We start from the raw sequence: 12,212 nt of genomic DNA on the forward strand, positions 1-12,212 counted from the left end.
GTAGATCCAGAGAGGAGACTTGAGCTAAGAAAACATGTATGAGAGGTGGAGAGGCCGGCTCAGTGGGAGTCAGGGGTGACTAAACTGAAAGAGAAACTGTATGAAGAAAGGAGTTGTTGGCATCCCCCAACAGAGAAGAAAAGCAGGGAGTCGTGGGGGATCTGCAGCAAGAGGTGGTTATAGAGATGAAGAATCTTGAAACTTCAACTACGTTAATCTAACTCAGTCTAATTGTACACAAGAGCAGTATGAACAGCCAGTCAATGCAACAGTTTTATGAGTCTCAATTATTTTAGGGTTCATCATCTTCAGACAGACTCATTTTCATCACACTATTATCTAAAGACCTCAGTGCACTGCTATTACCAATAGCATAAATCCTCATTCAAAGCCATCCAGCGTCTAACTGCCCACACACATCATAGACTCTCCCTCACATAAACTGGTTGGAATATATTTGTCGTGGAAAAGCTCCAATTTTCCTTTTTTTTTTTTTTTTTTTTTTTTGACAATCTTTACCTACTTTGTCCTCACAGGAGACATCCATAAAGAAACAGAAGCCCATCAGAACACAGACTCCGGAAGTCTACAGCCCAAACCTGTAAGTATGCTCAAAGCTGCACCCTGACTTTCTCAGCCCCTCCCAACTACAAAAGTTACTTCTGTCTCCAGCTCCACTTCTTCAGTGTCTCAACCTTCACATTTTAAATTCCAGATCATCCTAATTTCCTAGGAACCTGAGATTCTGTTCATTTTTCCCTCTTCTATATCTCAACCTGCCCTATGGCTGCCACTGGCCGACCTTGAGGTTTGTCACTCATTTTTGACTTCAGAGCAATCTCCAGAGATGTGTGACCCATGTGGTCACACAGCAGGGTTCTGCTCTCTGTCTCTAGTGCACCATTCTGTCCAAGGCTGTCATGAGAAAGCGAGAGGGTGGGGTGGGACGGGAGAGGAGAGGACAGGAGAAGGGGTGCGGGGGGGACAAGCAAGGGCCTGTACAGCAGCGCAACATTTGTCCCGAATTCTGCTGTCTTTTGTTTTCTCCCCCTTTCTTTCTTCCCTTCTTGCTCCAACGCACTGTATCAGACCCGGGTTGCTGGTGGCCTTCTTGTTGAGAAATCTGACAGATACTGCTCAACCCCTTGGTTTCTGAATCTTTTCCCAACTCCTAACACTCAACTGGCCACTTTTTTCCTTCTCTGAAAACTAAACCCTTGGTTTCTGTGATACGATATTCTTCATACCTTCTTCCTGCAGATTCCTCTTTCTCAGCCTCTCTTCAAGTGTATGTTCTCTCAACACCCATCTTGGGTCATCTGCTTTTCTCAAGTCACACTTTCTCCCTGAACCATCTCATCTTTTCTTTTAGCTTCTCTGACATCGTATGAGGTACTATGAGGTTGAATCTCTCACCAAAATTGTTTTCCTCTCTTTCTCCTCCCCTCCATACCCAACTCATCACCAAGTTCTGGGAGTTCCTTTTGCAAAGTATGTAAAATCAATTCCCTTCCCTCCATTTCTACCACTGTTTTCCCAAACTGTGCTCCCCTCTCCTGGGCTCCTGCTAACTAGTCACCTCCTCAGTGGTCTTCTTAATTCCACCCCGGCTATATTAACATCCACCCAACTCACAAAACCAGTTTCAAATGCTAACATCCATTCCATATTTTATTTTGCTATTTCTCTATTCCCTTTTTTGAAAGCTTCAGTGACTTCCAACTCCTAACTGAAGTTGGCAGTGTGGGAGACCTCCCACGCTCATGTGCTCTCCACCTTACAACACTGTCTCCAGCCTCTCTGTTGCTGCAGTGACTGCTTTTGAACAAGAGTTTGGTCCAATCTTAACTCTCCAGCTTGCTCTCTGAGCGGTCTCTCTGCCACACTCTAGACTCAAGTGGTGACTCCATTCTCGTCATTTCCTCAGCTAGGGCATGACCCATGGCTGCCTGACCTGTGTCCACACTGCCCCTCCCTTCACTCAGCACCTCCTGCACCTCCTGTGGGGACAGGCTCAACTATTACTTTATGGGGACACCTATGGTTGTCACCCCAACTTTTGCTTTGCTTAGGTTCCTGTGTGAACTCACAGGCCCCTCTGCTTCCTGTATCAAAGTCCCCATGAAGTTAAGTGCATTCTTGAGAATGGGGAGAGAAAAAAGAGGGCCTAGTGTGATCACAGGCAGCCAAACTTGAGAGATGACAAGTGTTCAACAGATTTTCAAATGCATCAATTAAGACTGATGCAAAAACTCACTGTTTAAAAAAAACACAACTCACTGTTTATTCTTCATAATTCATGGTATGTAAGGATGTATATCTGCTTAGTGAACTATTTCCACCTCTCGTGATAAAGGATTCAATTGTTCATAAAAATTTTTTTGAAGCTATTTTCTGAACATCCTGAATTTTAAACCCTCAATGACACATTGTTACGGAGAGCCCAGGCTGCGTAAACTCTACTTCAGTTTTGTAGTCAAAGGTATATTGTCCCAATGGGCAATGCCAGGTGAGCAACACCGTTCTCAGAACTTCCCTGAGGCAGCCTCATTGTTTATTTGACTACTCACACTATAACAATGCGGCAGATTTTTATTCGATATATTGAGAGAGCTTCCTATAATGAGGAATTACCCAAAAAGGAAAACTTGGGAGGTGGAGAATCCGCAGCCCTAAATGGAAAGATATTTTTCAGAGAGCTACACTTTCTTAAATGATATTACTTAAGGAATAGGTGTGCTAGAAAGAACTAAAGTCACACTCTGAACACCTATAGTCTCATAAAATATTCAAGAGATGAGTCATTATATTCCCCTCTTACTCCCACTAGTGATTGATGCCATTAACTGTAAGAACCTATCTTCATTTTTATCATGATTTATACATTTTCATGTTCCTTAGAAATCCACTTCAACATGTACTTATCCTAAAAGACTAAATTATACTAATATGCTGTCTGTCTTTAGAAAAAATGAGCAGGAAGAATTGTTGGATTTGTAAGCTATGCAGAAATGCATCTAAGAGGCCCCCTTCTGAGTAAGTAGCATTCAAATTCTATGCCATTATACAGCATATTTACCACATGATACATAGGTATATTTATTCCATTACGATCTTAGTATATTTGTTCAGAAGCAAAATTTGCATTATCAGATGAATAATTTCACTGAAGGAGTAGTCATGTGCTACACTAGGTTCTGTTTCCCCTATTTGTGGTTTATACTTAAGACTTCATTGAGGTGAAATGTCTTTAGAGTCTATGACTACAAATAAATGTTCTTAGCCTTTTAAAAGTTTTATATTGTCTATACTAAAGTGAGACTCTTTTATCCACAATATGCTCATGGCTTCAAACCCTCTATCTACAAAGCGCCACAAACCTTCATCTTAATTGGAAAACAGGACACTGCCGAGGTAACAAATGCTTACCAAGCTCCTAATCACTTCTATATTTGGCCATAACTAAAATGAAGCCATTTGGATGGGAACAGCAACTGTACTGAAATAGAAAATGTAATTCCTGAAAAGGATAACAAACCATATGATTGGATTTATGCAGCTCCAAGAATTCCCTCATCAGAGATCACTGTTTGTAACCGAAGAGCCTCACACTGCCCATAGTGAGCCCTCAGTGTTGGCCATGCTCCGGTCTGAGCTCCTGGTATTCATGGCCCTGCTCTTCTATACCACAATGTCAAAATATATGGGGAGGGGGACCCGGTAGTGGGGGGTTGTCATGATGAATAGAGGAGACAGTAAGAGCCAAAGTTCAGTGTTTTAAAAGACCAGCCATTCATAAGTGCTTTCCATTCATGACCTGATTTCATGTCATGATAACTTTGCAAAGAGACACTATTACCCCCATTTTACAGATAATAAAACTGGGCTCGGGGATTTTAATAGCAGGGGTTATTAAGCACAGCACTAGAGTTAGGATTGTCAGGTCCAAACACTGCCTTACTCTTTTTCCTCCATTGTGATGTCTTAGATGTCCCACTTCCATGTGTATCCACTGTCTACCAGGAATGAAAGGAAGGGACATGGAGGGAGCAACTTCCACTGAGAAAACTATCTGGCGGTTGAGGAGACAAAAGTGTTTAGAATAATCTGATAAGAACCCTGCAACAACTTGAGCCTGTGACCCACTCAGAGAAAGTGACAGCAAAAGTTTTAAAAAAATTATATTTCACAACTTTCCCTATAAATATAATTGTTCCAATCCTGATCTAGCTCCATAAGTCTCATAAATCTTCACGGCAATTGAATTCTCAGTTGCCACTAAAAACAAAATGTAAGCTGTCCCAAGACGACGATGATACTTCACCTGTACTATAGATGTTATTCTCTCCTGTAGGAGCAAAATGGACAGAACAGATGAGATGCCATCCACTAGCCTAGCACTTCCAATTTCACCTGATTGAAAAGGTTTTGTTTTGTTTTGTTTTAATTTATTTATTGGTGTGTATAGAACTGGGTACAAGCCAGAGGTACAGGAGCAGTGAGAGGATTCACCAGAGACAGAGTGGGGAGCAGAACAGGCAGATTGACAAAGTACACTGCTGAGACAGAAGAGGTGTGTTGTGCCAGGTGGTTCATCTCCGGGGCCGGGGATCGAACTTGCACTGAAGCAGCTGCGGCTAGCTTGCAGTGCTGCGTCCTAACCCGTTGTGCCACCAGGAGGGCCTGAGAAAGGTTATTTTAGGTTATGGTTTTTAAAATTCTACTAAGAGGAAAGTACGTGAGTCAGATACCATTTCATGGAAATGTTTTTTGAAAGCCATCTTAACAGCAGTACACTATTAAGCCTCAGTATTGGTGCAAACAGTCCATCTAAAACTGGCAGGACCCATCTAAAATTGTAGAAAACAGAAGATATTTGACCTTTTTAGAGTGCTGGCTCTTTTCTGTGTTCCAGTTTATTTTCTAACCTCTTTAATCTACCTTCATTGTATTAAGTACCTGCTAATACTGATGGCTGTTCTTTCAACACTAATTATTGCACAAACTGGGCTGTGCTTGCTTATATCTATAGCCGTCTCTGATTACACACAGTTATAACAAACAACAAAGTTAAAAATGTACTATAAACTGAGCGGCAATGAACACACTGGGTATTTTTAAAGGAGACAACATAAAATGATGTATATGTTAAATACAGTCACTTGCCAATTCACCTCACAGAGCCACCGAATGAGCAGAAATCAAAATTCTAAGTCAGTATCTTTGGAAGCCTGAGGGCCCTCCCTGGTGGCGCAGCAGTTTAAAGCACGGCACTAAGAAGCTAAACCCACTTCAGCATGAGTTTGATCCCACCCAGGAGGTGACCCACATGGCACAACAGACCTCTCCTGGCCCGCCTGCTGCTCCCCTTAGCAGTGTACTTCGACGGTCTGCCTGTTCTGCTCCCCACTCTGTCTCTGATGAAGCCTCTCGCCACCCCTGAGCCTCTGGCCTGTACCCCAGTTCTGTATGCACAAATAAATAAATCTTTGAAAAAAAATAGGTTGCTTGATATTTTATTCCCAGTAATGAAAATTAAACTCCCCAGCATGTAAAACCACTACAGCAAATAATGAACTGACAAAATAGCTATACAGAATACATAATAGGGCTACTAAGTTTATTATATAAGGGCAAGTAAGTAGGTTTTGGAGGCTGGATTCTAAGATTCTGATAGAACTGTGCAAACACAGAGCAGGGAACCAGCACACCCAGTACTACCCTTCAGGAACAGGGGAACTTCCATGCCAAGGAGCTTAGAAATGTGCAGCTTTTGACTCATTTTGTTTCAGTTTGTGCTAATCCCCTCAAGAACGAGCCACAGCAACCCTTGAACACTGTGGGCTACTTTGGTTTTAATGATGAAAAATGAGAAATAATCAAAATACTCATTAAAAATAATTGTGTACCCTATGAAACAGCAGCTGGTTAGTACACTGTCAATGCTTACACATTGAGAATTACAAATTAAAACACATCTGACACTATAAAAAAAAAGTACATAAATAAAAATTAAAATGTCTCTTCAGTATGTTCCAGCATGACCTGCACCTAACCTTTAGAAGCTATTGTTTGAACATATTTGTGAAACTGTTAATGATGCTAATAAGACCATAACTGTGTTTTTTATCTGCAGCACAAAAAAAATGAGAAATTTAATACATCCCCCCTCCAAAAAAAGCACTATAAGTAGTTATTAAGAGAATTGTGATGGACATCGCAAAAAGCACACACACACACACACACACACAAACACAGAGACCAAAAAGAAATATCCAAAATGTCAACAGTGGTCATTTGGACTATGGCTCTTTATCTTTTCAAACCCCATTTTATTCATAGTATCAAGTTTATACTACTTTTATAACTTTTACAATTTTAATAATTTAGAATATGAAAATAAATTTAAAACAATTACAGGAAGACAAACTCCCCTCCTGAAAAATGGAGTATATTTGGGTGCTCTTTTCATGACAGTCTATTTCTATTTTAATTCAGCAAAACTTTGAGGCTATTTTGGGGCTAAGAGCAACTTTTGTTTCTTTTCAAAGTCTTACATTGGAGGAAGTTTTACAGTGGGCCCAGTCCTTTGAAAAGTTGATGGCTACAAAATGTGAGTATGAAACCATTACTGTCATTCCTTAAAAACTAGCCAATTTCATTTTGGGGAAGGGAAGGAGGGCCTGGATAGTGAGGTGTCCGCCCTTTCCACAGCCTTCTAAACGGCAGCTGCCACACTGAAAAAAGAAAACCTGAAAATAGTTTGTCGTGTCAACCATCATTATTTTCTTTGGTGTTAATTAAAGCAAGATTAGTCACTGTGAATATTTATTCTTCACAAGCAGATATGTGTAAAATCCCTGGGAAAATATGCTTACATAGTAACACGTTCTGAAATAAACTAGCTTACCAAAGGCTTCTAAGTTAACCATTTTTAAAAAGCTGAACCATGTGCTGTTCTTTGTGCCTTCAAAAACAAGAATAAACTGAGTCTTGATGTTCTAAAACTCCCCCTCCGACTTTGCTTCAGACTTGATCAGTGCCTGGGTGAAGTGGAACTACGAGTCAGTCTGTACATCGACGTACTTGAGTGTCATCATTCAGGTGACATACAAGGTAGGAACAGTGGACAGGAGAGAAAGTTGTAGCTCAGTGCAAGAAACAGAGAGGAGAGTATCACTTGTGTGCGCAGTCAATGGTGTTAGGAATAAGAAGGCTGTGGAAATCATCAGTACCAGCAGACAACACAGGGAGAAATACTGGGGTGGGTACTAGAAGGAAATTCTGCTGTTGGCTGACTCTGGTGCATTTGTTAATGGAATTTGATGCATTCGGTGTTAATCTTTGCCCATAGACCTCTGTTTACTTGAGAGTGCCTGTAAACAACTACCTACTTACACACACTACTGTCACAGAGAAGCTAGTTGTGCTGCTTGAGTTTTAATGAGTGGGGTGTGCAGGTGGTTATGCTACACTTGAGTACTCGGTCCTCCTGGAAGTTGCCTACCATACCCCTACCTTCTGTCCCTGATCCTTGGGGGTGCCCGTGCACCTTTACTGAAGCCCCCACCCGTTTCAGGTCCCCTCTTGGTGTGGAGACAGCTGCCTGCCTGTCTTGGAAGGTAGCGGCATGGTGTATATCTCTGGCTACTAAGATACTTTAATCCGTGTTGGGTGGACAACTCTGTGGCCCTCCCCAGATCTCCACACCCAGGCTTTGATCACTACCAGTAGCGGCCGCTTTTGCATCAGCTCTTTGATTCCAGGCCGCAGTTTCATGACTGCCTTCTACTTTCCCTCAGACTTTGTGATCCAGTTTGTGTTTAGAGTTTGTGCATGGCTAGAAAAAAAATTTTTTGGTCAATTTGAGGACATTGGAATGGGAGGAAGAGACAAAAGTACTTTTGTTACATTGACTGATCTGTGAGTGATGTGGGTGGCTGTCCCACCCCTCCAAATACACATTTTGCAACTTTGGGGGTTCATCTCCCTCTTGGTGTTTGCATATTCTTCATCTGTGAACTAGGAATTGCATCACCTTTCAACATGATTGTGCAGGTTAAATATACGACGCCTAGGTCAATACCTGACATGCATTACCACACAGTAACTGGTACCTGTATTACTAAGAGAGCACAGTCCCTGAATGTCACATCGTTTACTCTGCTACCTACCAAAAATTCATAAACACTAACTTGAGATTCAGGGATCCCTTAACCCTAACCCAAAACTCTAAAATTTGTATCCAGCTCTTCCCCTCCACATTACAGGCTCTTCCACCCAGTGACTCCAGTCATCTGTGTCGTGACTCCCCTGCTCCAAGCTTTCTGGCAAAGTCCTCTCCATCTCCTCCCTGTACTAGGTCCATCTTTTAAAGTAAAAGTCATCTTTCCCCTTTACCCAGGATACCCTTTGGAAATTTCTTTTCTTTTCTCTTCTACTTTGTCTGTATTCTGCTTTATAATAGAGCTTCCAGGGTACTGGGCTTTTTTCCAGTAGCTTTCTCACAGAATTGTGAAGTCCCTACAAGCAGAGAGCATTTCCTCTCCATGAGGCTATAATCATGTTTTGTACCTAGCAGGCATGCAACCAGTGTTCAACGAAGAAACACAAGACAAATACTAGTAAGAAAAGATCAAACACCCCTCATTATATAAGAGACTTCTATGACATAAGCCAAAGGAATAAATTAATTACTTTATAATAATGCCAAGTTGGAGCCTCACTAGCAATAACAATTTAGAGATCTCGTCTCATGAAAATGTGTAAAGTTTACAGAAAAGATGACAACAAAAAGATGGTTTACTACTCTTTATAAAAACCAGCAAAAACAGTGTAAGAATCTGATCAGGAATTGAATTACAGGGAATTCATTTAAAAATTAAACACTCTCGGCCCTCCCTGGTGGCACAGCGGGTTAAAGTACAGCACCAAGAAACTAAAGCCACTTCAGCATGTGTTCCATCCCGCCTGTTCCGGAGGAGACCACATGGCGTGGCAGACCTCTCCTGACCCGCCCGCTGCTCCCCTCAGCAGTGTACTTAGTCATTCTGCCTGTTCTGCTCCCCACTCTGTCTATGGTGAATCCTCTCACCCTCTGCATCTCTGGCCTGTACCCCAGTTCTGTATGAATAAATAAATCATAAAAAAAAGTAAACACTTTCAAAATAACAGGGGAATAAAATAAAGCACTCGATGTGCTTTCCAATCAGAAAGTCAAAACCGAAAACGAAAGCTAAACGTGCCGGAGAGTGTGTGCTTGTATGATTAACCAAGGATACTAGGGAAATGCATCTTCTTGTTGAGATGACAGATCCCTTTCTCTTCCTGGATGAAAAGGCCATTTCTGAGAATATGCAGGTCGGAAACCCACATGGAAAGGAACTGTTTCAGACTCAGTGTCAATAAGTAAATGGAATTGGTTTGGGAGACATTTGCTGGGGAGACATTACATCATAGTCATCACAATATATTTAAATTCGACTTTATTGTGGAAAAGGAGATCTAAGAAAATCAGCAGTTGAAAAACATTTCCATGACAAATGTAAGACATCAGTTAGAAATTAAGAACATCTAACCTACATGCGCTCTAGATGGTAGAGTGATACATTGCAAGTGCAAGTAATTATTTTTTAATGGTAGGTGCCTTTGATCAATGCATATTCAATAAAAGTTATGCATTTCTTAAGAGCCAGGCAATATGCTTTCAAAAAATAATCATATGTACTCATCCTGCACATAAAAATAACACAGAGAAAAAGGGAGATTTTTCAAAAGTTGAACATCTAGAAGAGAACAGGGAAGCTTGCCATTGAAGGCACAAGGGGGTAAAGTTCAAAATGGTGACTGAAGCAACTTCCAGTAACACCCAAACAGAATTCCAAAGCTAAGACAAATATATAATTAAAAATAACAATTTTCACAAAAATTTTCACCAACATCTGCCTACGGAGCTGAGTGGAATTACTTTATGTTGTTTTTGCTTCCAGAGTCAACAATGTTTTGGTGACGCCACTTTTCCTTCAAAGGCTAACTATTAGTACATAAAACAAGCAGAAGCAAGCTCTACATGTAGAAACACACACACACACATTCTTGAACATTAAACTACTTGCAGGTCTGTTAGAGTGGCCTGAAGAACAGTGAGAAGACAGCATAAAAGTGCGGCTTGCCATGCAGTACAGATGTCAAGCCTGAAAGTAGAGAGCTGTCAAGACTGCCCAAAGAGCCATGGAGAACAAAAAACTGCTCTCAGATGTACTTACAATTATGAAGTGTGAGCGTTGAAAAGCAATGTGTTCATTGAGTTCTTACTGTACACATTCGGTAAAATCTATCAAGTGGGGAATGAAAGGAAGTGTGTCCGAAAGATGCACAAATGTTTCCAGAGACCTTTGTAATTCAGCAGAGATAAGAGCTATGTGCCGGTGAACTCCAAGGCGGGCAGAGCAGCTAACATGCCCTCTGTCTGTGCCCAGGAATGAGAACAGAGGGGAGGGGGTGGCTGTTTCCTGGCACTGATCCTCACCAGAGGTGAGTTTTGAGCTGGGACTTCCTTACATGAGTTAGATTGTTGTAAAGTAATAAGGAGACCTGTTGGCAGTATTTTAAAGACCAGAAACTGGTCATGAGTAGGGTTCCTCAGGAACTGCTGTGAATCTGATCTCAAAAAATTAATGTATTAAACAGAAAGAATCCTGCAGAATTTCCAACTCTATAGATGATGGAAATTCCTCCAACTTTTCAAATATCCAAGTTTCTTAAGAAAGAATTCAGTTATACCCAAACAGAGACAGATGTAGCAATAAGTTTTAAAGTAGATCAGAGAAATTTTGTCTGAGTTGTTAATCACCCTTCCATAAAAATACCTGAGAATTACTGAAGATTTTCCCTAAGATTGTTCATCTAAAAAATATGACTGCACCTCCAAAGTGTCATCAAAATAGTAATCTTCACTAAGATAAAAAGTTTTTTTTTAAATCTTATATGCCTGATGGTTAAATCTAGCAGAAGGAGAAATGATACAAAAACTTCCATCTGAAATGAAAAGGGGACAACAATCAACTAAGACTAAGGATCTCAATCTGGAAATGTCAATACTGAAAAAGACAAAATCAAGATTTTCATTAACCAAAGTTTTATTATTGATTCTGTTAAGTTTTAGAAAACATTGCCAGAAAAAAAAAATGCAGAAAGGTTCCTACATGTTTATTGATCAAATCTCAAAACAAGATGAGACAATACCTGCTAGTATTTGAGTAAAGTATGTTTAATCGAAATTAAGTGTAATAAGATTGCTTCTGATGACCTCGATAATCCATTCTGTCCTTCCAAGAATCTGGAGACCTCCCAAGTGAACCAACAGGTGAAGCGCATTCAAGGTCACAGCGCTCAGCTCACGTGCTCCCTCTAGAGGGAGGCGATGGACAAACAGGCAAGCAAATTTAATTTCAGAAAGTGGCTATAAAGTAATCGAAACCCATCAATATGACAAAGAAAGGCAGGTATTAGAAGGCTATACCCTCTTGGAGGGTACAGAACAGACTGTCAGAAGTGGTATAATGTGAGCTAGAGCTAAAAGACGAGAAGCAGATGATGGGGTCTGGGCAGAGTGACCCACGACGAGAACAAATATGTTCAAGAGACCCTGAGACATAAGTAAAGTTAGTGTCTTCGAATAACCAAAAGAAATTCAGCAAGATAGGGCTACAGAGCTTTAGGTAGTATAAACTCCCTTAAACTGCACAGTAATCAGAGTCAGCATGTTTTTGAAAGTTTCCTCTACCCTTCTGGTAACCACTAATTTGGCCTCTAGTCTATTGTTGTTTTACTAAATTGATTCATTTATTCTACTTCTCTTTGTATCTATTGTGGGTGTGAGTAACTTGGGTAAAAGGAATCAATTATAAGGTAAAGGACAGAATCAGACTTTTAGTCACAAACTTAATGTAGTACATGTACATGTTTATTTAAAATAATGCATACCTGAACTATATATATATGTCATAATGCAATGCTACATCAATAAAAATTATTTTAATAATTAAACTATCCCCCCACAAAAGTCCCTCTGGCTCTTTTTTGAAGAAAACAAGTAGAGACCAGTCACATGGCATTTACAAAAAAAAAAAAAAAAAAAAGCCAACTGGGACTAGAATTCACTTGAGAAGACAAAGCTTTCTGGCCCTTACATCCCCTGCACCTATGGCCTA

At 40.5% G+C, this 12,212-nt stretch overlaps 1 protein-coding gene across 1 annotated transcript in view; it reads left to right on the forward strand.

Moving 5' to 3' along the window:
* The first annotated feature begins 2,971 nt into the window (after window positions 1–2,971).
* RGS13 (regulator of G-protein signaling 13) overlaps window positions 2,972–12,212 on the forward strand; it is an 18,824-nt gene continuing 9,583 nt past the window's right edge. The window contains exons 1-2 of the mRNA XM_004685248.1: window positions 2,972–3,036; window positions 6,552–6,613. Of these exons, the coding sequence (XP_004685305.1) occupies window positions 2,972–3,036; window positions 6,552–6,613 (127 nt within the window). The remainder of the gene's footprint in view (window positions 3,037–6,551; window positions 6,614–12,212) is intronic.

This window comes from Condylura cristata, unplaced genomic scaffold (genome assembly GCF_000260355.1).
Source record: "Condylura cristata isolate star-nosed mole 26May11 unplaced genomic scaffold, ConCri1.0 scaffold00018, whole genome shotgun sequence".
Lineage (NCBI taxonomy): Eukaryota > Metazoa > Chordata > Mammalia > Eulipotyphla > Talpidae > Condylura > Condylura cristata.